This window comes from Pogona vitticeps, chromosome 5, assembly GCF_051106095.1.
Source record: "Pogona vitticeps strain Pit_001003342236 chromosome 5, PviZW2.1, whole genome shotgun sequence".
Classification (NCBI taxonomy): Eukaryota; Metazoa; Chordata; class Lepidosauria; order Squamata; family Agamidae; genus Pogona; species Pogona vitticeps.
Window position 1 is genome coordinate 22,082,526 of NC_135787.1, and position 24,671 is coordinate 22,107,196.

Below are 24,671 nucleotides of genomic sequence, written 5' to 3' on the forward strand. Positions count from 1 at the left end.
ACTGGATGGTTCCAAAAGATAGTTTTTCTACCATGTCTTAAAGCTGAAACAAACCATGGCAAAACTAGATGTTGCACTTTTATAGAAGTTACAGGTTAACATTTAATTTTACATCTAGGTTCCCACAAATATGTGGAGACAAGAATTTAGGATGCACAGAACTATAAGCAGTGCCAAAAGTGGAGCTAGACGTCACAGAAGCACAAACTAATAGTAGAGGACTAGAATATGCTGAACTAAAGACAAGAATGGAGACAAAACCATGAGCGCAGAAAAGGAGAAAGTTACCGTATTACTGACAAAAGCCAGAAAAATGAGTGGCACAAACAGTGCTTCTTAGAACAAAAATCCCAGTAGCAATGACTTTATTCATTCATTTCAGCCACCAGAAATGAGAGTGACTACGGCAACAAATATGTTCATTAATGTAAGTGGCATCATGTAGTCCTTGATGGATAGCAAATATTCCACATAGAAAAGTCACTTCAACACAACCTCATGACAATTCCCACATCAAAACAGTACTTTATTTTGCAGTTTTTGCCTCATTACTCCCACATAAAGATCTTTCAGCTGTCAAAGTGTACAAGGTAAAGAAAGTTTCTCAGTCAACAAACTGGATGCATCTGGAAAAGTCTCCACAATACACCAGTACATCAGCTGGGTCCCAAGTCCATAGCTGCACTGCTGGATCCCAGTACCTTGTGTAGCACACTCAAGTCTATACTACGAGATTAGCTTATTAGTTCTGCATACTTCAGGGCTGATCAATGTGTCAACCTGAACACAGACCAAGTTTTATAACTGAACATGGCAAAAAGTTCACTCTACTAACTTTCACATCATTAATTGATGTCAAACAATGAGGCAAATCCCAACAAGTATATACAAAAACCACCTTTGCTTTTACAAAAGATTTTGTTTCCCATATTGATTAATCCAGGCAGCTAACTCATTGGTTTATGTAACTTTATTGAAGAAAATAAAATCAATTACTAGAAGAGCTATTAGTTGATCACTCATCCATTGACAACTTGCATCATTTATTCAGTGCTATATTAAACTGTTGTGGAAGATAGATTAACTAATAGCTCCAAGCATCCTAACAAAATTTAAATGAGAGTTACAAAAATGTTCTGAGACCCCATTTTGGAATACAAGGGATGATGGACTTCCAATTTCCATTCTCTGTAGAACAAGAACTGGTCATTCCTTTATTGACATGCATAAGATACATCACGTGTTCTGTTCTGCTGATGCTACAGGTTCTGTACAATTCTCCAGCCATACCAGTTATGAGCACAAGTATCTCATGAAACCTCAGTCTCTAACACTGGAAGGTTTAAAACAAGATGGATGATGCTACAGCAATGCTATTTCCTGTGATGTGAGCAATCTGAACATCCATCTCCCCTCCCTTTGGGTGATATCTTCAGTAGAACTGTTAGAGCAGTGAGGAATGTTTTCAATCTCATAACCAAGTTAGAGTGAAGACATTGGCCACAACACACATGCTCCATTTAAAGAATTCTGAATCTTGGGCAACTGTTCTTGAATAACTACTTTACAGATTCTAAAAAGCAGTTATTGTCCAAAGCTGGAAGAGCTAAAGTCTTCTCAGATGAGCATGTGCATGAATGGACAGAGGTAAATAAAAAAAAAAGATGAGGTCTGATAGGGGAGCAGCCGGATAAGAAAATCAAAAAGGAACAGTAATTTAAAGTTTATTCCAGCTATAATGCAGGTTATTCTGACTTAAGGTAGCATCACATGGCATACTTCTGAGTCCATTCCCGAGATATTCTGTTGTACCTGTAAAAGGAAAAGATGTTAAGCAAAATCAACTAAACCACAATCAGCAATTTAAAAAAATTTAAGGAACTTCCACACATTTAAAGTCACTTTCAACTTCCCAGGAGCATGCTCATTTACACCACTGTTAACAAGAACATATGTATTGCCTCAAACCTAGAAAGTTTTCAAACCAGAAACCACATTTAGGTCCAAAAAAAGAACATTCAAAAGTACAGTGAACTCACTGCTAATCATATGGAGAATCTATTTCGGGTTTATTGACATTATATAGAGCAGATCATTATTTTCAGTTATCTAAAACTCCCAGAGTTTCAATCTTGAAACAATGTAACCCAAATTATTCAGAAATGACAACACAATCCTGACATATTGTTCCTATACTTCCATTTTCTTTACCAGATCCCTAAGCAAACAAAACTATACAAAGGGGGGGGGGATGTAACTGGCATCAACCACATCATGATACAAACTTGGTCACACAAATAACTATGACCAGGTAAGAGGTGAGGTCAATTGCCTTGAAGTTACTCCACCAGCATACTAACACATTCCATATTGCTCTTAACCACTGAGCTAGATTTGCAGAGGACTGCAAACAGAGCACGTCTCATATCAAGCATATAGTAAAGCAGTTATGCAGCATTGCATATCAAAAAGCACATCTTAAATGTGCAAGTAAAAGAATGTTCAATTGTCATGACAAATAATGCAAAACTCCAAACATTTATAAACAAATCAAACAAGCCCTTTAATGCTCTATGTAGCCAACTTCTCTAAAAAATCAGGACTGACACAACTACGCAGCACTCCACTGAAATCAACTCAGTGCTGTATTTACATGCTCCGTTATTATGTTAGTGTCTTCCTATACAGTACATGCCCAGTACATTTATGTACTTCATGAAGTCAAGAGTTTTACCTGTTCAACAACCTGCATGAGATTGATGACTAAAGCCATTTTCTCTTTGAAATTGTGCCAAATGCACTTATCAGATGAAAAGAAAAAAACCAAGACTCATCTAGAATATTTTTAGATTTGGCTATACATGTTTTCGCCATGCAAAAATAGGTTTCTCACACTGAATAAAGATCAAGCAGTTAAACTTGGTATTTCAGTAACTGGAACATTCTTTTGTTAGTTAATCCAGTGCCTTATAGCATGCAGCACCCAAGTGCTGAAGTCCCCACATCATTAATGCACCATGAAGTGCAGATAGTCTTACCCTACAGCATAGCGTATTTCTCTGTCCACTCTCTTGCTAACCTATTGTACCTAATTGGATAAGTATATTTAGTAACAAAGACAAGCCAATAGATCCATCTTAAGTCTACCTGGCCAAGATTTAATTGCAAAGTTGAAGCAGAAAGCAGTTTTAAACCTAATTAGGAGTTCTGATGCAACTACAGTTAAGTCAAAAATGAAAGGCAAAAATTAAGTCATGAGACTTGCACTACTCTGACAAATTCAAATTCATTTGCCAAGTGTTTTTAAACTGTTTCCAAGTATTCTACCAAGAGGAACACAACACTTTTTGGTCAATGTTGAATTCCAATTTGCATTCTAGCACTCTCCTGAAGCCTTCTAGTCATGAAAGCAGAACGTCATGAAAGTTTTACTCAATTCAGACTCTAATACAGGAAGAGCAAAAATTATCCAAACGCTCTCTAACCAAATCTTCCACTAAATCATTTTTTGTATATGAACTGTACTTACTTGTCTCTGTCTGTTTTATAGATACGTGCAATCTCTGGCACTAGGGGATCATCTGGATTTGGGTCACATAGCAGTGAACAAATGGATAAGAGAACTGCAAGAAAAAGACAGTAACATTTACAGTAAGATCTAAGGAACAACTGCACAGTTCATCAAAAGACAACTAAACTATCTGCCTCTGCAAATGTATACAGAACATGTCTCTTTGGTTAGCTATAAGTTATGGATTAAGGGCTTGATTAAGGCAACAGCAAAAACCAATATATGCTCATTTAAAGTCATTGGCTTAACAAAATGGATCTCTCCTTTGCTGACAATTATAATGCACAAATGACATCCTAGAATTTCAGTGAGTTAGAATAGATAACCGTAGAACAAGTTTTCCAACAGCCATATTCTCGACATTCCTTTCATTCACCCTGTTCAAAACATAACATCAACACAATACACATGTAATAAACCCAAGTTCAGTTATTAAGCTGCCTTAATTAAGCTGCTTTACCATAAAACATAATTCTCTGAAGAATTCTCTCCACTCCTTCAGTAAAGTACTGTTAATGGCTTTATGGGAAGATTCATTTGTCAGTTCAACAACTAGCTATAATCAGTGAAGTATGTAACATTTATATTTAAAATCTTCAGAGCGCATCATTATTGCTGTACTAAGCAAATTTGCTGAAAATCTGTCCAGAATTTTAAAATACTCATGTCCCCAATCTCTTACACCACTAAGTTAAAATCTTAAACTTAAACCCAATTAGTAACTAATGCAGAAACACTGAATCAACAAAACTTGATACATCAGCCTCTATGTAAGGCCCACCGACTCAATGAATCTATTCTAGTGGACATTAATAAACAGATTTAAGCCCTACAGCTTAATATGCTGAGATGTGTGTTCACTGTAAGCTAGAGTACTTCTCCAAAACCAACTGTATAATTCAACACCGAAAACAAAATATAGATTTAAATACACCGCAAACTTCAGTAGTCATTAGCAGAATAATATAATATTATTCTAAAGAGATGGAGAGGCAACTTACTCTTCTTTACTTGAAGAGCAGACATGCAAGTCATTTATGAAACCAATTACTGTATTTTTACCTGAATAGTCTGCCTACCTTTAGAAATAGTTAAAGCAGGAGACCACTGTGACCTTAGAATGTCGAGACAAATGCTGCCATTACTGTTAATATTTGGATGATAAATTCTTGTTGTAAATGCAACCTAAAAGAAACACACATCAATCTGTGATTAGCACAAATATGCTTCTGATCTGCTTAAAGGCACTATATGTCAAAATGAGTATTTACACTGATGAATAGATGCAGTGTTATATATAAAAATGAGAGACTCATTTATGGCATATTGCCAGCAGAGTAACAGCATCATTTCATATGTCAGATGCTCTAATATCTTCCTGTAAGAAATAAAATCTGTTTATTTTTATATTTTATTTTGCCTTCTTCTTAGGAAATATTGTGGACAAATGTCAATATGATAAAAGTGTTATTAACAGAATCTTATTTTTTGTAATATAGTATAAAGTCCATAGGACTGCAGTTCTTTAACTCCAGATACCTGGGGCACAGGCTGTTTTCTGAATTAAAATGAAAATCCATAATTCTAACTGTATATGCATTTTCTCAATCAACTCTCATGTCAGACAAGCAGCATTTTTTTTCAACAGTATGTATTTGGAACCCCATTCTTATCTTTGCCTAACACTTTCTGGCACATAGTAATGCTACAACTGCCAGTTCCAAGAGAACTGCAAATACATGTGCAGTGTATTATACCATATACAGTATATATGAAAGAGGTCAACGTACATTTAGGTGCACAGGACTAGTCCACAGTTTGGTTTAGTTTTCACAACGCCTGTCACCAACCAACGTTATGTCAATTGTTTGGTGGAGCTTCCAATAATTGTTCAAAAAGAATTTTCACATAATTATCTGGTTTCTGTCTCAAAGCAACTATATGGTCTGCCACTAATTAATGGTATTCCGTTAGTTGAACTGTGGAATATTTGCAGCAATACTAGTTGTCTGGACTAAATCTAAACCAACATGTGCAAGATTAACCTACAAACCAGAAATCTTTGTGTGCATTTCTGCCAGAGCCTTGCCTCTGGGGTAACAAGAGGTACTGACTTTTCATTCTATCTATCCAAAGGGTCAACATTTTAAGTAGAAGCATCCTCCAAAAAATGCACTTGCCTTGGGTGGTTTGAAAGGATAGTCTGTAGGAAAATGAATTGTCAGGAAGAAAACACCGCCTTGATATGGACTGTCATTCTGTCAGAGAAAGAAATATAGAAATGCGGAATTCCAGCTGGAACTATAGAGCTGAGAATAACAGCACTAATTTGTTCTTCAAAACTAAATAGGAACTAAATATCTTTTAATACTGTCATCATTTGTTATTTTTATCTATTAACTTTATTTATTTTAATATTGTAAGCCACACTGGATTCTTCATGGTGAAAGGTGGCATATAAATACTTTAAATATATTTATATAAATATATAAAAATAAAAAATATATAAAAATAACTTCCCGTTGTTTAGCAAGCTGTACTGAAAATTTTTCTCAAGTTTAATGAAGATTATATACAAGAATACATAAGACCCAGAGATCTTGAAATTTCTATCAGTATCCTTGCATGATTACTAGTATGTAATTACAGAGCATTTTAATCCTATTCACAGATATTCTTCCTTAGAAATCCCTGCAACTTTTCTCAAGGTGCCAGGGTGAAAATGTTTTTTTCAGTTCTCTCAATCCTAAATTATAGGGCAAAATCCAACATTAGTCTCATTTAGAGACTCACTAAAATCAGCACAACTTGTTTAGCCAATGCAATCTGAAGGTGAGGCAATGTCTACAGTGATCCCTTATTTTCAGAATACTCAGAAAATTAATAATATAAGAATACTCAGTACAGAACCAAAGGATATTAGTGGCCTCAGCTTTCCAGATTGAAATGCAAAGGAATTACCCTGAATGCTTCTATCAATTGATCCACTAAAGGTAATGAAAATATTGAAGGTAAAATTCTGCACTATAATCTTCCTATCCCAAATCTTCAAGAGACAGAAGTGCCTTTATAGAAGAATTCTGAATACTTGTATTTAAGAATTAAGTTTTCATAAATGTGCAATACTCACAGGACCCATAATTGTGGCTTGCCAGTGAAACACTATGGAGGTCAGAAAGAGAAAAGAAATAGAAGTTTCATTACTTAGATCATTTTTCCCCAGGAAAACTTAAAACAGATCAGGCTATCTTTATTGTTCCAAAGAGTAGTGTTAATTACTTACTGTCATCTCCAACAGGGCCTGCAGAACACTGAGCTGGTGGATCACGGGCCAAATCACTAAGTTCCTAAAAAAGAAGTACCACATTTAGAACACACCATATTTCAGTCTCTTACTCTGCCCATGTTAATACAGAAGTATGTTTCTGTATAAAATTACTGTAACTTTTTCAACAGATGTCTCAAATTAAATGTGTGATTTATACAACATGACATCCCACAATGCTCCCAAAAACATTCACAGAAGCAGGGTACAGTATATATAACAAAGATTGAAAAGTATACGGCCGCTCAAGGTATTTTCATGAGCCCACACACCTATCAGCAAAAATATCTGCATCCTGGGAGAAAATGGTTGTAAAAAGGTGAACTGTGATTCTTGTCAGTCTTCAGGAGTGATGATTCATCTGTTAAACAAATTGGCCCTCAGCATTTTTCCCCAGTAAAGAAACTGTTAACATATGAACCTGAAAGAGTCAAAGAAAGCTCTATCATGGAAGGCTTTATTGGAATACAGTGGTGCCCCGTATAGCGAGGTTAATCCGTTCCGGATTAACCTTCGCTATACGAAAACATCGCTGTGCGGGTAAGGAAAGCCTATTGGAACGCATTAAACTTAGTTTAATGTGTTCCAATAAGCGTGCAAACTTACCCCTCCAGCGATGTTTTCGCATCCGGATTAACCCTCGCTCAGCGAATCCATCGTTAAGTGAAACAAAAAAGCCCATAGGAACGTATTAAAACTGATTTAATACGTTCCTATGGACTTAAAACTCACCGTTCTGCGAGTTTTCTCCATTGCGGCGGCCATTTTGGATGCCTCGTTAGCGAGGCAAAACAGCGGTCGCCATTTTGTTTTAGCGGCGGCCATTTTGGAACCGCCGATCAGCTGTTCGCTATGCTTTGATCACGTCCGCGCGATCATCGCATAGCGAAAAAACCCCATAGGGGCCATCGCTGAGCGAACGCTCCAGCGATGGCCCGGGACCCATCGTTGTGCGGTTTCATCGCATAGCAAAGCGTTCGCTATGCGAGGCACCACTGTACTGCCTCTTAGTCTAACCTTGCAATTAAGTCCACAAAATTTATTGACCAAGAAAATCTTGGAAGACTTACTTACCTTGTTTTGTTTAACATATTCACCCACACTTTTAAATTTTTTACCTGATAATAATGCTATATAAGCAAGTGAGTTAAAAGTACCTGGCTGCAGAACCAGGCGCTGAAAGTTTGATTCCCCACTGTCTCTCCCATGAGAAGAGCCAGGCTATGTAACTTTGGACAAACCACACCGTCCCAGAGCATCCCCAGAAAAAGGGAATGGTAGATCACTTCTCAGTACTTCATACCTAGGAAACTCTAGCAAGGGTTGTTACAAGTCAGAATGGACTTGACACCAGATAACTATTAATTATTAGAATGCTCCCAGGGATGATTGTGAAACAGAGGCAATGTGAATGTGTGTGATATGAGAAATCAGCGCCTTCTGCAGCAGGTTGTAAAATATTCTAAAATATGCTGCAAGGATGCCTGAGAACACAGCCTCAAGAGGAATGCATTCACCTCTCAGACATGTAGCATCAATCTTTGGACACTTCTCTACTTTTTTTTTTCTGGGTGGTGCACTATTCATGAAGGAGGTGGATTGAGCCTGAGGAACTGAGGCTTTCCCCACAAAAGCATGCAATTAATATGATTTTATAGGAGTCAATAAAAGGTATCACCCACTCTTACATTTGTGTAATCTTGGAGAACATGCAGCCTTATAATTGTTCTAAAAAAATTAAGGAATCTTCAGAAGATCGTGTTCCAGCTGAGTATTCTTAGGGAGAGTGTTTCATGGATGGGACACTGCAGCTAAAAAGGCAATGACCACAACTACAGCATCTTTCCAGATGTCACAGCTGCTAGGCAGCTTAAGCTGCTATGTCGCAGAGACCAAGCAATTCCAGTTACAAAGCTGGTTCAATAATCTACTGCTCATCCACTCCACAAAAATCTCAAACTTGCTCCTTCAAATAAAGTGTAACCAGAACAAGCTTACCCTCTCACCTCATCACGCAGATACATACCGTTTTCCCGAAAATAAGACCTAACCTGAAAATAAGCCCTAGCATGGTTTTTCAGGATGCTCTTAATATAAGCCCAACCCCAAAAATAAGCCCTGGTTAAGTGAAACCCCACCCTCCAACATTGTGCAGCAACCAGAAGATGACATGACTATAAAATAAAACATCCCCTGAAAATAAGCCCTAATGCGTTTTTTTGGAGCAAAAATTAATATAAGACCCTTTCTTATTTTCAGGAAAACAGGATACTCATTCATCATGTTAGGACTCAGCATTCACTGTGTGATTCACGCACTGAGCTCCAGCACCCAGAACTCCCTTTTCTATATCAGATGAGATATATTGGTAGTGATATCCCTTCAATCCAAATACAGTGGTACCTCGACTTTCGAACTTAATCGGTATTGGAACGATGTTCGTACGTCAAAAAGCTCGTAAGTTGAGGCAAAGTTTCCCATAGGAATGCACTGAAAACCATTTAATCGGTTTCAGCTGTTTTTCGTTCGTATGTCGAAGCACTGTTCACAGATAGAGGCATTAGTTCCCATAGGAACTAATGCAAAGCGGGTTAATCCATACTCTACCACTAGGGGGAGAATTTTTTTTTCTTCTTTTGAGCTAAAATGAACTTAGATCAAAAAAAAGGGAAGGAAAAAAAATTTTTCATTCGTAAGTCGAGGCTCCATTCACAAGTTGAAGCAACATCTTGCAATCGGAGCCGTTCATAACTCGAAATGTTCGCAAGTGGAGACGTTCGTAAGTCGAGGTACCACTGTAATATTATTCCATTTTATGCAGTTTTTTAACCAGGAAGAGGCTTCATAACCCAAAATGTAAAAACCACAGCATTGCCTGCAATTGTCTAAAGCAACCTTTTGGATATACTGATTGACTGAATTTTTTTATACTGCCCATCTGGCCCAAGGCCATTCTGACCGATTACAATAAACGAAGTTTGTTTTTAAAGTATATAGTAGAACCATCTTGTAATTCTGTCACATGAGACATCCTGTTTCCAAGGATCCCATGGCTAATGTTTTCCACCCCACCACAAGGTCTAAGGGAAATAGAACGGTTGCAGGTCATCCATCCATCAATGGCAACAAAGACTATTTGTTGTCTAGAACCAGAAAGAACTGAAGCAGGACCGTTTAGTCTCATCCAAGGAAGCTACAATCCAGTGTAGCACCTTTCCTTGGCCGCCTAGAGTAGTCCACCACGACTAGATAGGCGGGATATAAATTAAATAAATAAATAAATAAATAAATATTTCCCAAGAAAAGCATCTTTGAATCTATGTGGTCAAAATTTAAAGATGGCATGGAAGAATAGCTACAGTCTTAAATGGATCATTAGTCTCTAGTAGGTGTCATGAAGTTTCAGGTTATATCCAACAGTGTTCTGACAAATAAACATAGAATGGCTAACTCTTCAACCTTTAAAATGCACATCAATTTTGCACACTTAAGGGGTGGAAAACTGTAGCTACTAGATACTTCTAAAATATAACTCGCATAGTCCCTCATCATTTGCTATGTTGTCTAAAGCTGTTAGACATTCTATGCAAAAAAAGAGAAAAAGATCCAGAAGTAGAGATGGGGTGTTCATATTCATATATCAATATCCCCACACAGCTGGAGTTAATGAGGGTGGGCCAGACCATCCACTCACGTGTCCGCCCCCCCCGCTCTTCCTTCCAATTGCTCTGAAGCGCCCCGTCAGCTAGCCACTCCTGACAGAAGGAGGGAAGATGACTCTCCCTGCAAGGCTGATGAGTGGCTAACAGACCAGGAGTTCCAGAGCAACTGGAAGGAAGAGCGGGGCCGCCACCAGCAGTCCTGCCCCTCATCAACTCCAGCTGTGTGGGGGTATTCGTACACAAATACTCCCATCTCTATCCAGAAGATTAGTTTCCCATTGCTGATCTAAGGAGGTATATGATCTTTACAGAATTTTCCAACAAATAGCTATTTGTTAAAGGAACTATTTGTGTGAATATGGAACAAAATGTGTATCCCTCAAGAACAAAGGGTGTTTCACCTCACAGTCAGTAGTCCACCTGAAAATTATTTCACTAGGATAAGTAAGTTTGCAATTGTGTTGCACTGTAAAATTGTAAAATTAGGAAATAAACTTATTTAATTTTTTCTAATTTCTTCTTTCTTCCTCTTGTGGTTAGTGAAGTAGAAGGTCACTAAGAAGTATATGCATATGAGATTCAGAAAATGTAACTAGTGATATGAAAGTTAGCTTCTGGGAAAATTCTATTTTTAGCAAGAAAATCAGATACTGATATGCACAAGCAGTACTAAACCAAATTGTCTGTCCCACTGAATTAATGGATGGCAACACTTATGTTAAGTCCCTCTCACTCAACAAATTGGATAGAGCCCTCAAGCTTTAGCAAAGTAGTACCATATTTTTTGCTCCATAAGACACACTCCCCCCAAAAGAAAGTGTGGGGGTGAAATCTGTGTGTCTTATGGTGCAAAGGTGGCAATTTCGCCCCCACTGGCCCCGTGGGGGGGAGTCTCCCAAGGGTCCGAGTGAGCCTTCCAGGACCCTTGCGGGGCTCCCCCCACCCCCCACGGGGCCAGCAGGGGCAAAATCGCCAGGTTCCAGAACCTTTTCTGAGCCTTTCAAGCCTCACAAAAGGTCCTGGAAGCTGGTGATTTCACCCGCGCTGGCCCCGTGGGGGGGGGGGAGCGTCGCAAGGCTCCAAGTGAGCCTTCCAGGATCCTTGTGACGCTCCCCCCACCCCCACGGGGCCAGCATGGGCGAAATCGCCACCTTCTGGGACTCTTTTGAGGCATGGGAAGCTTCAGAAGAGTCCCAGAAGGTGACGATTTTGCTCCCTCTGGCCCCACGGGAGGTGGTGGTGGAGAGAGCCTCCCAAGGGTCCGGGTGTGCCTTCCAGGACCATTGGGAGGCACCCCCCACGGGCCCGGAGGGAGTGAAATCACCACCTTCTGGGACTCTTTTGAGGCTTGGGAAGCTTCAGAAGAGTCCCAGAAGGTGGCGATTTCGCTCCCTCTGGCCCCACGGGGGGTGGTGATGGAGGGAGCCTCCCAAGGGTCCGAATCTGCCTTCCAGGACCATTGGGAGGCACCCCCCCACGTGCCCGGAAGGAGCGAAATCGCCACCTTCTGGGACTCTTGAGGCTTGGGAAGCTTCAGAAGAGTCCCTGAAGGTGGCGATTTCGCCCCCTCTGGCCCCATGGGGGGCAGGGTGAGCCTCCAAAGGGTCCTGGAACACACCCTAGGACCCTTTGGAGGCTCCCCCCCCACGGGGCCAGAGGGGGCTAGGGTGTGTTCCATAAGACGAACCTCTCCATAAGGCTCACCAAATTTTCAGGAGAAGAAAACAGATTAGTTTTTCCCTGTTTTCTTCTCCTAAAAATTTGGTGCGTCTTATGGACAGGTGTGTCTTATGGAACAAAAAATACGGTAGCTTCCTAAGGTTCCTACAAATCCACTGATTTGTGCAACAGCAAATTACTTAATTTCATAAGCCATTTTAGTATGCATTCACACTGCTGGTTCCTCTTCTCACCCCTTTGAACAATATCAAAAAGACATCTGTACCGTATTTAGGAAAATGTGTCAAAAAGGAGATCAAAATCAGAGTACTTGTACAATTCTAGTGTAATCACAGGGTGGCACAAGAAACCACTGTTCACCTTCAGACAGGGTAGCACCAAAAAGGATGTTTCCTATCTCATTCCTGGTTTTAAAAGATCAGCAATTTGAAAAGGGGAGATCAAAGTAATACAATAGATTGAGCTGCTGGTGCCAAGAGCAAAGGTGAGTGACAGCTGAACACTACCCTGCTCCAAAATAATGCATGTGATCTCCTCTGAATGCTCCAACCACTGAGGGCTCGTACTGACGTTGTTGCCCACGTACTACCTTTGCAGCCACTCTGCCTGTCCTTCTACAGAATTGGAGGGTGAGCAAATGACTTGTACTTTTGTTTATATGGACCTTTTGCCTTCTCGAATATTCATTTTCTACATTCCTTCTCTGGCTTAGGTTACTAAACCTTACTGAAGTAGCATTACACTATCAGATTGTGCGACTAAGCAAAGAGGTTTGCTGTATGGGCTTTTGAGTAGACAGGTCACATAATCAAGAGCACTGCATACAGACAATTCTTGGAATTTTTTTAAATACAGATTTGAAATTGCACAGACAATGTCATGAATCCTGGGATGGAACAAGTTGGAATGTGTGCTAAAGTGTATTGGGGAGAGGGCTAGCCCCAATTTTGCATACCTTTTATTGTATGGGGGAGGGGGTCTGCACACACCAGAATCAAATTATCTTTGCAAACTATCTCCATTTTTGCAAGCACCTTCCTACAATCTGAGGCCTCATTTGGAAAAACTATTTTGGCTATGAGGGTCTTGGGATCCTCGATACTCTAACATGACAACCATAGCATTCAGAGAAATTCAGGAATAGAAAAAGTAATTTGGGGGTCTAAAAGGGGGCATTTCATTGGGACCAGCTCTTGAGTGTTCTTACAGGCTGCAAAAATGCTCTTGGGAGCCACATGTCACACACCCCTATTCCAGGTGTTAGTGCAGTACTGAAGGTACACGTGCTTTAGGAACATATCCCATCCTGGAACTGTCTATAAGTGGAAGGGCATGAGACCAAGTTTGGAAAGCCGTGTATTAAGCAATTCAGCCCTTCCACCTCATTTTTCAGATAACATATGGAACAGTCATCTTGCTGCTACCTTTTGCAGCTGGGAGTATCAAAAATAACACTTCAATCTTTACTACAGTGACAGAACTTTGGATATATCAGCAGTTCCCTTTTTCATGTATAACTGCAACCTGAGACTGCATCAACAGCAACAGCATCCATATTACAATGTCCCAGGAACAGAATTTAGAGCATAGCCACACATCATACACTGACATAAACTGCTTTTGAACTGATGTTTAAGTCCTGCCAGAGGACCACATTTCTGAAATGACAGATGTCATATGGTTTGGGCAAGGCTGCCCTCTCCCCTTGGGTATGAAACTCCCCATGTGGTTCAAGAGCCACCCCAGAACAGAAGAAGGGAGGCAAGAAAGTGCTCTATTTATTTATTTATTTATTTATTTATTTATTTATTTATTTATTTATTTATTTATTTATTTATTTAGCATTCTGCACCACCTGTAGTTTCCGCAGCAGCCTCAAAGGCAGCCCCACGTAGAGCGCATTACAGTGGTCTAATCTTGAGATTACAAGCGCATGTACTAAGGTAGTGAGGGCCCCCACATCAAGATAGGACCTCAGCTGGGCTATCCGCCTAAGGTGGTAAAAGGCGGTTTGGACCACGGACGCCACCTGGGATTCCATGGTGAGCGCCGGGTCCAGATGGATCCCCAAGCTGCGGACCCCATCCTTGGCAGGGAGGGTCACCCCCCCAAAGGAGAGGGAGTTTCCCAAACCCCCCACTGTGGGGGCACCAACCCTCAGCACCTCCGTCTTGTCCGGGTTCAGCCTCAGCCCGTTCTCCTGCATCCATTTCAGTACGGCCTCCAGGCAGCGCTGGAGGCACAAAACGGCACCTCCTGCGGTAGGCGGAAAGGAGATGTAGAGCTGAGTATCATCAGCATACTGATGACATCGAGCTCCACACCCCCGAATGACCCCTCCCAGCGGCCTCATATAGATGTTAAACAGCATTGGGGAGATAATCGACCCCTGTGGAACCCCACAATGGAAACTCCACGGGGCCAAGAAACTCTCCCCAAGCTGTACTCTCTGGGGGCGGTCCTCCAGGAAGGAACGGAGCCAGGCCAAGGCAAGGCTCCCAATTCCCAACTCGGAGAGCCTCCCCAGGAGGATACCGTGGTCAATGGTATCGAAGGCCGCTGAGATATCGAGGAGGACCAACAGAGACAGTTTGCCCCTGTCGGCCTCCCTCAATAGGTCATCACACAGGGCGACCAATGCCGTTTCTGTACCATAGCGCGGCCTGAAGCCTGACTGAAATGGATCCAGGGCATCTGTTTCATCCAGGAGCGCTTGCAGCTGATCGGCCACCACCCTCTCGACCACCTTGCTTAAGAAAGAAACGTTGGCGACGGGTCTATAATTGCCAATTTCATCCGCCGCCAAACTTGGTTTCTTCCTGATGGGCCTAATGAGTGTTTCCTTGAGGGCAAATGGAAATCTGCCCTCAAGGAAAGACCCATTAATTATTACAGTAGCCCATTCCATTGTTGTAGGCCTGGCCACTTTGATTAGCCAGGCCGGGCAAGGGTCAAGGGAGGAGGTGGTGGCACAACAGCTGTCAAGCGCCCTGGCGACAGTGTCAGGCGTGACAGGCTCTAGTTCCAACTACACAGGAAACAGAAACAATAGGCCTTACTGCTTTTCGCATTGTGCAAGGCAAGAGAAAGATTAACTAGCCTTAGATGAATCTACACTAGCAAAGCTTCAAGCTATCAATTAATAATACAAGAGGCATAGAATATGTGAATAATGTACAAATAACATTATTCAAGCAGGGCTCACTACATTATGATAGCAGCATTCACAGGCCTATTACCACAGATCTGAAATGCTGAAAGTCTGAAGCCAGAAGAAAGCATATACAGTGGGGTCTTGACTTAAGAATGGCTCGAGTTAAGAACATTTTGACTTAAGAACCACTCTCACAGGAAAATATTGACTTGACTTACATACTTAGATTTGAGTTAAGAACTGAAAAAAAACCACGAGGGAGGCAGGGAAAGTGCAAAATTCGAACTTTCAGTTAACTGTTGGCCAGTGAAAAGGGTGCCTGTCTGCTTCCTCACTCCTCCCAGCGTTTAGAGAGTGGATTGGGAGACAGTCTTCGGACTGCCTGGTACTGTACTGCCTGGACTGTATTTTCCCTGCCTTCCCTGAACCTTTCTTGACCTAAGAAAAAAAGAAACAAAATATCCCCCTCTAGTGGTCGAAGGCAGAATAGCAGCTTCCCATTAGTTTCTATGGACCGAAAAGAGCAGATACGGATCAAATGGTTTTCAATGCATTCCTATGGGAAATGCAGATTTGACCTGAGAACTTTTTGACTTGAGAACCGCCTTCCAATACGGATTAAGTTCTCAAGTCAAGACCCCACTGTACAGTAATACTCTGGTTAGCACTCAGAACATGTTCCAAGAAAATTGAATCATAACTAAACAGAGTTATTTTATCAAACTGGCATGGAATAGGTAGACTGGGCCCCATTTAACACCACAAAATGGCCACCCAGTAAATCAGTGCTATGCAAGGTGTTATCACACTTTACTCTAGAAGTACAGATTTTTCAATGATTGCATGCTACATTGCATGACAAGCATTACATTTCACCCCCACACTTTTGCTATGTTCCCTTTCAAACACAACACTTTTTAGTAATGCAAAAGACAGGAATTAACACCTCCTGAAGACCCTGTACGAAATCATTGTACAAATACCAGAATCGGTTGTAAAATCTGCTTTTTGAAATGACTCTCTCAAAGGGATGGTGGAGAGAGAGACAGCTCTTTTAGTTTAGTTTGTTATAAACACTGGCCATGATGAAACACTTCACTACAAAGTTATGTGAATTCTGCTTTTCTTCCAAGTCACTCAAAGAGACATTTTGCATTCACCAGATGACTCTGCCTGGAAGCTCAAAAGGTGACACTGGCTAAATATTACTAAACTCCAAAGATCAGTACTAGTATTTCAGCTTCATTCCAAAATAACAGTGTCTTAAAAGATTAATAAACATTAAGATATTATTAATAATCAAGGTGAGAGCTGGTAAAGTATAAGCAAACATCAGCTGATATTCAGAACTGTCAACACTGTGAATGATTAATATCCTTAAAACTACATTCACAGACTCCTCCATCAAAAGATCTACTAAACCCATTACTCTTAAAAAGCTACAAGATTTGCTGTGTTCAGCTGATTCCTAATTTCATGTCATCCCTTAATACTGTGACTCTCACAAACTGTTACATCTGGTCTGCCATGGAAGGCTGGGGACATAACACTGAAACACAATAAAGAACACAGAAGACTAATATGCAGTGCCAGCCAAATCAAAGTTGATTGAATGTTTTTATCAAAGGACCTTGTGGGCCCATGTTTTATTATCCTTCCTTTTCCACACCATATATTGTTTTAATAGGGGGTCACAGAAAACCTTTTATACCATTTTTAAATGCTAGCATTGAGATTAGTTCCACGGGATTTGGAGTTTTTTCACTCCCATTCCCAGAATTCACTCAGAATACCCTAGGCAGAATTCTGGAAGTGAAAGCCCCAAAACAAATACCTACCATATCTTTGATGTTATCTCAATGCCCCTTAGATTCTGGGGGGAGCCTCCCAGAGAACCACTTCATCCATGGAGCCTTGTGACTCTTGGAGATCACTGGGGCAGTATCCTTATTTTTCAAAAGAGAAACACACAGGAAGTAATGAGGCTATAGAAAACTCTGGTAGGCGTTTGTTTCTGAGCTCCCACTCCTAGAATTCCACCTAGGGAATTCTGGAAGAATCCAAAAAATAATCTGAAAGCCCCATCCCTACTGTTCACACTTGCATGTAGATATGGTACTGAAGTTCAGGAATACAGGTAGCTGGTCAAATACTGTATTTTTCGCTCCATAAGACGCACCTTTCCATAAGATGCAATTTTTTAGGAGAAGAAAACAGGAAAATATAATCTGTTTTCTTCGCTCCATAAGACGCACAGACTTTCCACCACCACCCCCCGTTTTGTGGGAAAAAAGTGCGTCTTATGGTGCGAAAAATACGGTATTTTCAGAACAGCATACCAAACTGGAAAAGCTTGGGAAATGTGGCTCTAGTCTATTACTAGCTTCAACCTGTGAAATGAAGACAGATTTACTTTCAAGAGGATTTTGCCATTTGATAGAAGGAAAAACAGTTTCTTTGAACAATCCAGCTGAAAAGGGCTCCTGTACTAAAGATTCTTTTCTAGAAACAGAAAAAAATTGAGTGGTGAACAAAGATTTATCCATTTAAAATAAGGGTTTTCTGTATTTCATTGAAACAATTATAATGAACACAGTTCTGAAATATAATAACTCTAATTCCCTTGGAAGGTATAGCTAATTATGTGCTGTCAAGTCAAAACCAACTTATAGTAACCCAATAGGGCTTTCAAGGTATTTAAGGAGTGGATTTACCAGTTCTACTCCCACAGAGTTTCTATGGCTAAGTAGGAAATTGAACCCAGGCCCTGACTTCTAGTCTTTCACTCTATCCACCACACTAGCTACTGGAAGGTTGTAAAGGAATGCAAAACATTTGAGATCTAGGCATGTCAACATAACTATCTGAAATTAATTTTCATATTCAACACAACCTTGAAACATTTCAATGATGTTTCTTGTCTATCAGTTTCAAGTCAGAAATGAAAAACTTTATTCTTCATATACAGTGGTGCCTCGCTTAGCGAGGTTAATCCGTTCCGGATTAACCCTCGCTCAGCGAATCCATCGTTAAGTGAAATAAAAAAAGCCCATAGGAACATATTAAAACTGATTTAATACGTTCCTATGGGCTTAAAACTCACCGTTCTGCGAGTTTCCTCCATTGCGGCGGCCATTTTGGATGCCTCGTTAGCGAGGCAAAACAGCGGTCGCCATTTTGTTTTAGCGGCGGCCATTTTGGAACCGCCGATCAGCTGTTCGCTATGCTTTGATCGCGTCCGCGTGATCATCGCGTAGCGAAAAAAGCCCATAGGGGCCATCGCTGAGCGAACGCTCCAACGATGGCCCGGGACCCCTCGTTGTGAGGTTTCATCGCATAGCGAAGCACTCGCTATGCGAGGCACCACTGTACTTCTTAAATTATAAACTAACAGCTAGCCATCCACTGCATCTACTCAGTAACCTCGTTGAAAGGTGTTTAGTGTAGCTGGTTAGTTACAGTGCCAATTAGGGTTTGCATTTCAAGAAACCAAACTAGAAATTTAACCATTGAAGTTTTTTTTTTCTATGACCTTCTGACAAGGACGTTCAAATTCAATAATTCCTATAGATGTCATCTGGGGAAAGCAATAAATAAATAAATAAATAAAAATTAAAAAAAGCTCTCCTTCCAAGCTAGTGGAGAACTAGGAAGCTAATAAATGGCATGTCCAAGAGCCTTTCCTGGCATCTGTATGACTACCCCCCAAATAAGACCTAACCTGAAAATAAGCCCTAGCATGATTTTTCAGGATGCTCATAATATACCGGTAAGCCCTACCCCCAAAATAAGCCCTAGTTAAGTGAAACCCCACCCTCCACCATTGTACAGCAACCAGAAAATGACAAGACTAAAATAAAACATCCCCTGAAAATAAGCCCTAATGCATTTTTGGAACAAAAATTAGTAAGACCCTGTCTTATTTTTAGTATCAAGTGAAGATTTTTTATTACTATTCTTTTTTATTTATTGTTATTGTACTTTTAAGGCCTAAATGATAGTACTAACTGGAATAGACTCACTGAATCTGATGCTGAATGACAAGTCAATATTCATGTAAATTCCAAGGCTACCAACTGAATTCAGGACTATTTTTAACAAGTTTTCAAAGAAGCAGCCATATTTATTAGCATAACCATCAGACAAAGGAAAGGAAAGAGACAGAGATACAGAAATGTTATGACACCTTAAATACTAACTACTATATTTTAATGTGAGCTTTCATGGATCAAATCCACTTCTTCAGATATTAGTGAGCCTATATAACTGTCATATATTCAGGGACCGCTGCCCACCCTCCTTAATGGCAGGCCTATACTTGTTTACTGGCAACCCCCCCCCATCTAAAAAATCACAGATGAAAACTAAACCTGGTACAAATCCAGATGCCAGCTCTGTTCCCAAATTTGGCAATACACTTACAGGCCCCAAAACCAGGAACATAATTTACTTGTTCCTTTGTTAATATGACCTATCCTATCTTTTGCCAACAATGCCTTTCTGCACTCTACGTGGATGTTCTTTGACAGTGACTGTTATAAGGAAAAAAACACTAAAAGGAAGAGAGAAATAGTTGAGATTAAGGTACATACAGATGCTAGAGGGCTACCAGGATGATTTAACATCTATCAAGGGTTCCTAACTCATTACCAAGTATTCCCACAGTTTGCCATTTGTGTTAACAATGCTACTGTTACTTTGTAGACTCACAGACTGATAATTGAAATTATTCACTGCCTGACAGCCTATTCTCTTGATAATGAACCATTGTCACTTTGTCCATTATCTGTTTCCCCACCTAGTCATAGGGCCAGGCTATACATAAATATGTTAGTCATACAGTCTCACTCTAATGTCTGAGGAAGTAGTCTTGATCCATGAAAACTCAACATGAAAACATACCAGTTAGTCTTCAACTGCCACAAAATTTTTGTCTATATGGGGGGGGGGGGGTGTTGCCTCATATTTTAACAATACAATGAATTGTATTTAAATAAAAAAGGCTATTTATTTAAGAAGACAATAAATAAATGGCACACTCGGAATAATCCAAAGATTTCAGAAATATGCAACACCAACAATGGACTCCAGCTCTCTACTTATGCACTTTTGGGGACAAACACAGGAAACATGCTCCTACAATGACCAGGGTTCTAGCAACACAAAACATAATTTCCCATATTATACTAGTATGCACTTAATGAAGGACGTTTAGTGCAGAACAAGCAACTTAGCCTTTGCCATGCATTTTGGAGCAAATTCCTATGGCCCCGGAATGCACACCATAAAGAATGGGCCTCATCGGAATGTAGCCGAAATTATCTTCAGGATAGCAGATTTCCTTTCATTTAATAAAAAATATGAACTCGCTACCAGAGAGCCAATCAAAAAACTTATACAAGAGATGCCATGATCAGCAACTAAAACATTTGTCTTACTGAAGTTGTTACTACTGAAGGCTAAAAGCAGTTTTCTTGCGTAGAACCATAACCTTAGTACAAATGTTTTCAAAATACTATAAACCCACATAAGGTAGACTTTTAAGTAGTTGTTTGCCTGAGCAGTAAGTTATCAAGTTCAAGTAATTCATCAGACTTTTTTTAAAAAGGGTATGGATAAACAATGTAAAATCTATAGAAATTACAATTTCAACAAAAAAATTATATTAAGCCAAACTTTCACAATCAACTACTGTTACTGCTGCAGCATCTCCAAGACACATTACAACCCTTTCTGTTTTGTTTGTTGACTTGCAAGAATCCTGAATCCTTTGCTTAAATATGTCGAACTTGGAAGCCAGTATAATTTAAAATTACAATACATGCCCTGCATGAACTGGGTGTATCACAGCTTAAATCTTAGACACTCCCAGGAAAAATAAGGAAAGACCTAGAAAATTGCTGCCAGTAACTGTGAGGGTTCAGGTTTTACCTCCTCAGTGTTCAACTGAGGCTCTGGAGAAATTTCTGTTGTAAAATCATAACTAGTCTTTATTGGAACACTTAACAATAAATCTTGTTGCTTAACTTTAACTTCAACCTTCTCTCCCGTTGCCAACAGGTCCTGCAAGGGCATCCAAACGTCTTCAACAAAGGGATTATTGACCAACTTGTTCCAAGGTTCCCTTCAAAAACGGATTAGTCTTCCAAATCACAAGTCTCTATCTCTGGGTTTAGAAGCAGGACGGTCTCATTCTCTCGTACCTCCGCCCCGTAGACGCCCTCCTTTCCTAGCAGAGGGGTCCAGGGCCCGTTAGGTAGCCCCCCTCTGGGCTTCCTCCAAACACCATGCCCAGTGTCCTCTTTCTTCTCTAAACACCGCTTCTTTCTTCTCCCTGAGCCATTTGCACCACTCCCTGGCCTCCGACTCTCCCCAATAGGAAGGACGCTGCGGTAGACCCCTTCTTCTCCAGTAATCGGTTTCCTTTCGAGGAACCCACACCTTTTCCCATTTACCGGTCCATGGGTCCTCTACCCAGATCATCTCCCAACCCACCCACTCCCGGTATCAAGTCAACCTGTCCTTTTATATCTCCCATTCCCACCTCTATGACGGACCTCCCACTTTCCTCTTTTCCCGCCAATTCACCACCCGTCTGTGTGGCCACTGTCATTTTCAAAAGTTCCCCCCTCCAACTCCCGGGTGTCAACTCCCCGCTGTTTTGTCTCAATGGCCGGTGCAGGCGTGTTTGTCTGTGCCTCTACTAGATATTCTGAAGAGTGGCTGTTCGTCACTGAGAAAACACTAAGGAAGGTGGATCAAAGAACTTTGCATTAATGTACTTCAAATGTTACTGTACATCAAACATTACTGTACATCAAATTACTCCCCCATTTTTGCTATAATCTCTGAAACCTTTATAGGATTAAATCCTGTTGGGCAGGGTTCACCTGTGCAACAGGATTAATGTCACCAGCAGTGAGAGACTGACCTTGATTAAAGGCTTCCATCAGCAACTGAGGAGTGCATATGACTTCCAATGGACCTGCACAACAGGATTTCAGCCACTGTTTTTACCTAACTATCTTAAGCTAATAAGAAAAGTAACCCAGGCCCTATATATGATCTGCAATAAAACCCTGCCCTCAGAGTTGTGAATACAGTAGATATGAAACACAACACATTACTTACATGAGCATTAACGAGTAGTAGGACTACACTGGGAAAATGAGTTAGGCCTCTTTTTTTGTTAGCTCAGTGGTTGTGGTTTAGGTATCTGTCTGCAGAGCCAGAAGTTGGAAGTTGACTTCCCCACAGTGCCTCCTGCAAGTAGAGCCATCCTACATCTGTGTATTCATACAATAATTGAGTTGAAAGGGGCCATCAAGTCCAACCCCTTGCTCAAAGCAGGAATCCAAATCAAAATAGATCTAACAGATGGCTGTCCAATTTTCTTTTGAAGGCCTTCAATGTTGGAGTGCTCACCACCTCTAACACTATTCTCTACCTTGAAAACCATGAAAAGGGTAGCTACAGGACAGAACTAATTTATTTATTTTATCAGACTTGTATACCGCCCATCTAGAACTTGTCTACCCAGGTCGGTTTACACAAAAAATAAACAATGAAAATATAAATGTATTAAAAATACAACCCGAATTAACAACAGAATCCAAGACGGAAAAGAAAAAAGGAAAAGAAAAATAGGGTAGGTGATAGCTGTAGGGAAGGCCTGCCTACATAGTCATGTCTTCAAATTGGTCTTAAAGGCCCTCAGTGAGGGGACCAGGTGGATCTGTATAGGTAATATGATGGAACATGATTATTATTTAAAAGGAACTGACATACCTTCTTTCAAAATTAAGAATCAATTAGGACAATATTGTATCAATTGAAGGAGAACATATCCAAATAAAGCTATATCATCTCCAGTGTTTTGATTTTCTGGTGTTCTATATTGGTGACTCTGAACAGGACAAAAACTCAGAAAGCAGGCTACCAGTCTTTTTAAACACACTACCTTTCTACCAGCAGGGAGATTCTGATGTGCAGAATGTAGAAATATATAATTATTAACAAATAACTCATCTATTCCAATGCCAGGAATGTTTCAGTGTGTCTAGAGGCACCTTTAACATTAGCAGAGAAGTGATGTGGTATAGATGAAAAACAAGAGGACAAAAATGGAGCACTCTTAACTCAAAGGTCAATTGGATATGTGTACCTGAAAACAAAGCAAAAAATAAAGTAACTCTGGCACATCGTGCAGCACTAACAAGAAGGCAGGTAGTGGAACACAATGAAGGGCAGCGTGAGGATAACAAAGAAGATGAAAACAAGGTTGATGGCAATAGAATATTTACCATTTAAGCATACATTAGTTTTAAACATGATTCACTTGAGAAATCAATTCCAGTGGTTTCAAAATATCTAATGTAATACCTCAATGGAAACCAAAGAGAGAGAAAAGCATGAGTATACATTGCTGGCTGCTACTAAGTTATGACTGCATTTTTCTCTCTATGATATATACAATATGACAGGAGCTCTGTATAATATACACCGAGTTGAAGTTTGCATTAAGGCAAACATGATTCGTACCTCTTCCCATACATTTCATATTTGATGAACCCTCAGTTTACTAGACCTAAATGTATAACCAAATAAGAATACTTTAGAGCAAAACCTATGTCTATTGAACTTTGAAAGTATACATCCCTGCTGAATCATGAGATGTGGCTCAAGGAAATATTGACACAAGCAGCCTTAAGAGTTGTAAGCACACATGAGGCTAGGAAAAATTTGTTAAAAAAACATTTGGAGGTAATGGGGTGGATTCTTGGAGCTGTACACTGATTGGGCACTGTTTAGACAACAACACTAGAAAATTGTTGTTACTGAGTTAAACCATCTTACATAAAGAGGAATAATTACTGGTGTGTTTTCACTATTAATTCAAGACTAATATGCTTAGAAGTGTATAAACACACATGCACATATGATTTATTTATTTAGTCTTATTTATATTTAATATTTTATTATAATTTTGAAATTATGCTATGAAATGAAGGAAGATAAATAGGCAAGGGACAGATAAAGAGGGAGACAGAAGACTGAATAAAAGAATGTCAAAACAGGAGTATCTTGTTCAGTTACACAACTGATAACAGCCAGAGCTGAATCCACTGTAGGTTCTTGACTTTAAGCTAGTTTAAGGTAGTGTTTTCTTGTAAAAAAAATCATCTCCACTTTCAGTGATATTTCAGAGAATATACACTGTCAAGGAACATAAAAACTCCAATCAAATTAGGAATTTTTATGAAAATAAAATACAGGAAG

The 24,671-nt window shown here is 40.0% G+C and overlaps 1 protein-coding gene across 1 annotated transcript in view; it reads right to left on the minus strand.

Annotated features, from left to right (window-relative positions):
- Nucleotides 1–348: 348 nt before the first annotated feature.
- UBE2D3 (ubiquitin conjugating enzyme E2 D3) overlaps nucleotides 349–24,671 on the minus strand; it is a 28,072-nt gene continuing 3,749 nt past the window's right edge. The window contains exons 2-7 of the mRNA XM_020805412.3: nucleotides 6,855–6,918; nucleotides 6,702–6,733; nucleotides 5,752–5,829; nucleotides 4,651–4,756; nucleotides 3,530–3,623; nucleotides 349–1,812 (exon numbers count right to left, since the gene is read on the minus strand). Of these exons, the coding sequence (XP_020661071.1) occupies nucleotides 1,767–1,812; nucleotides 3,530–3,623; nucleotides 4,651–4,756; nucleotides 5,752–5,829; nucleotides 6,702–6,733; nucleotides 6,855–6,918 (420 nt within the window). The 3' untranslated portion in view covers nucleotides 349–1,766. The remainder of the gene's footprint in view (nucleotides 1,813–3,529; nucleotides 3,624–4,650; nucleotides 4,757–5,751; nucleotides 5,830–6,701; nucleotides 6,734–6,854; nucleotides 6,919–24,671) is intronic.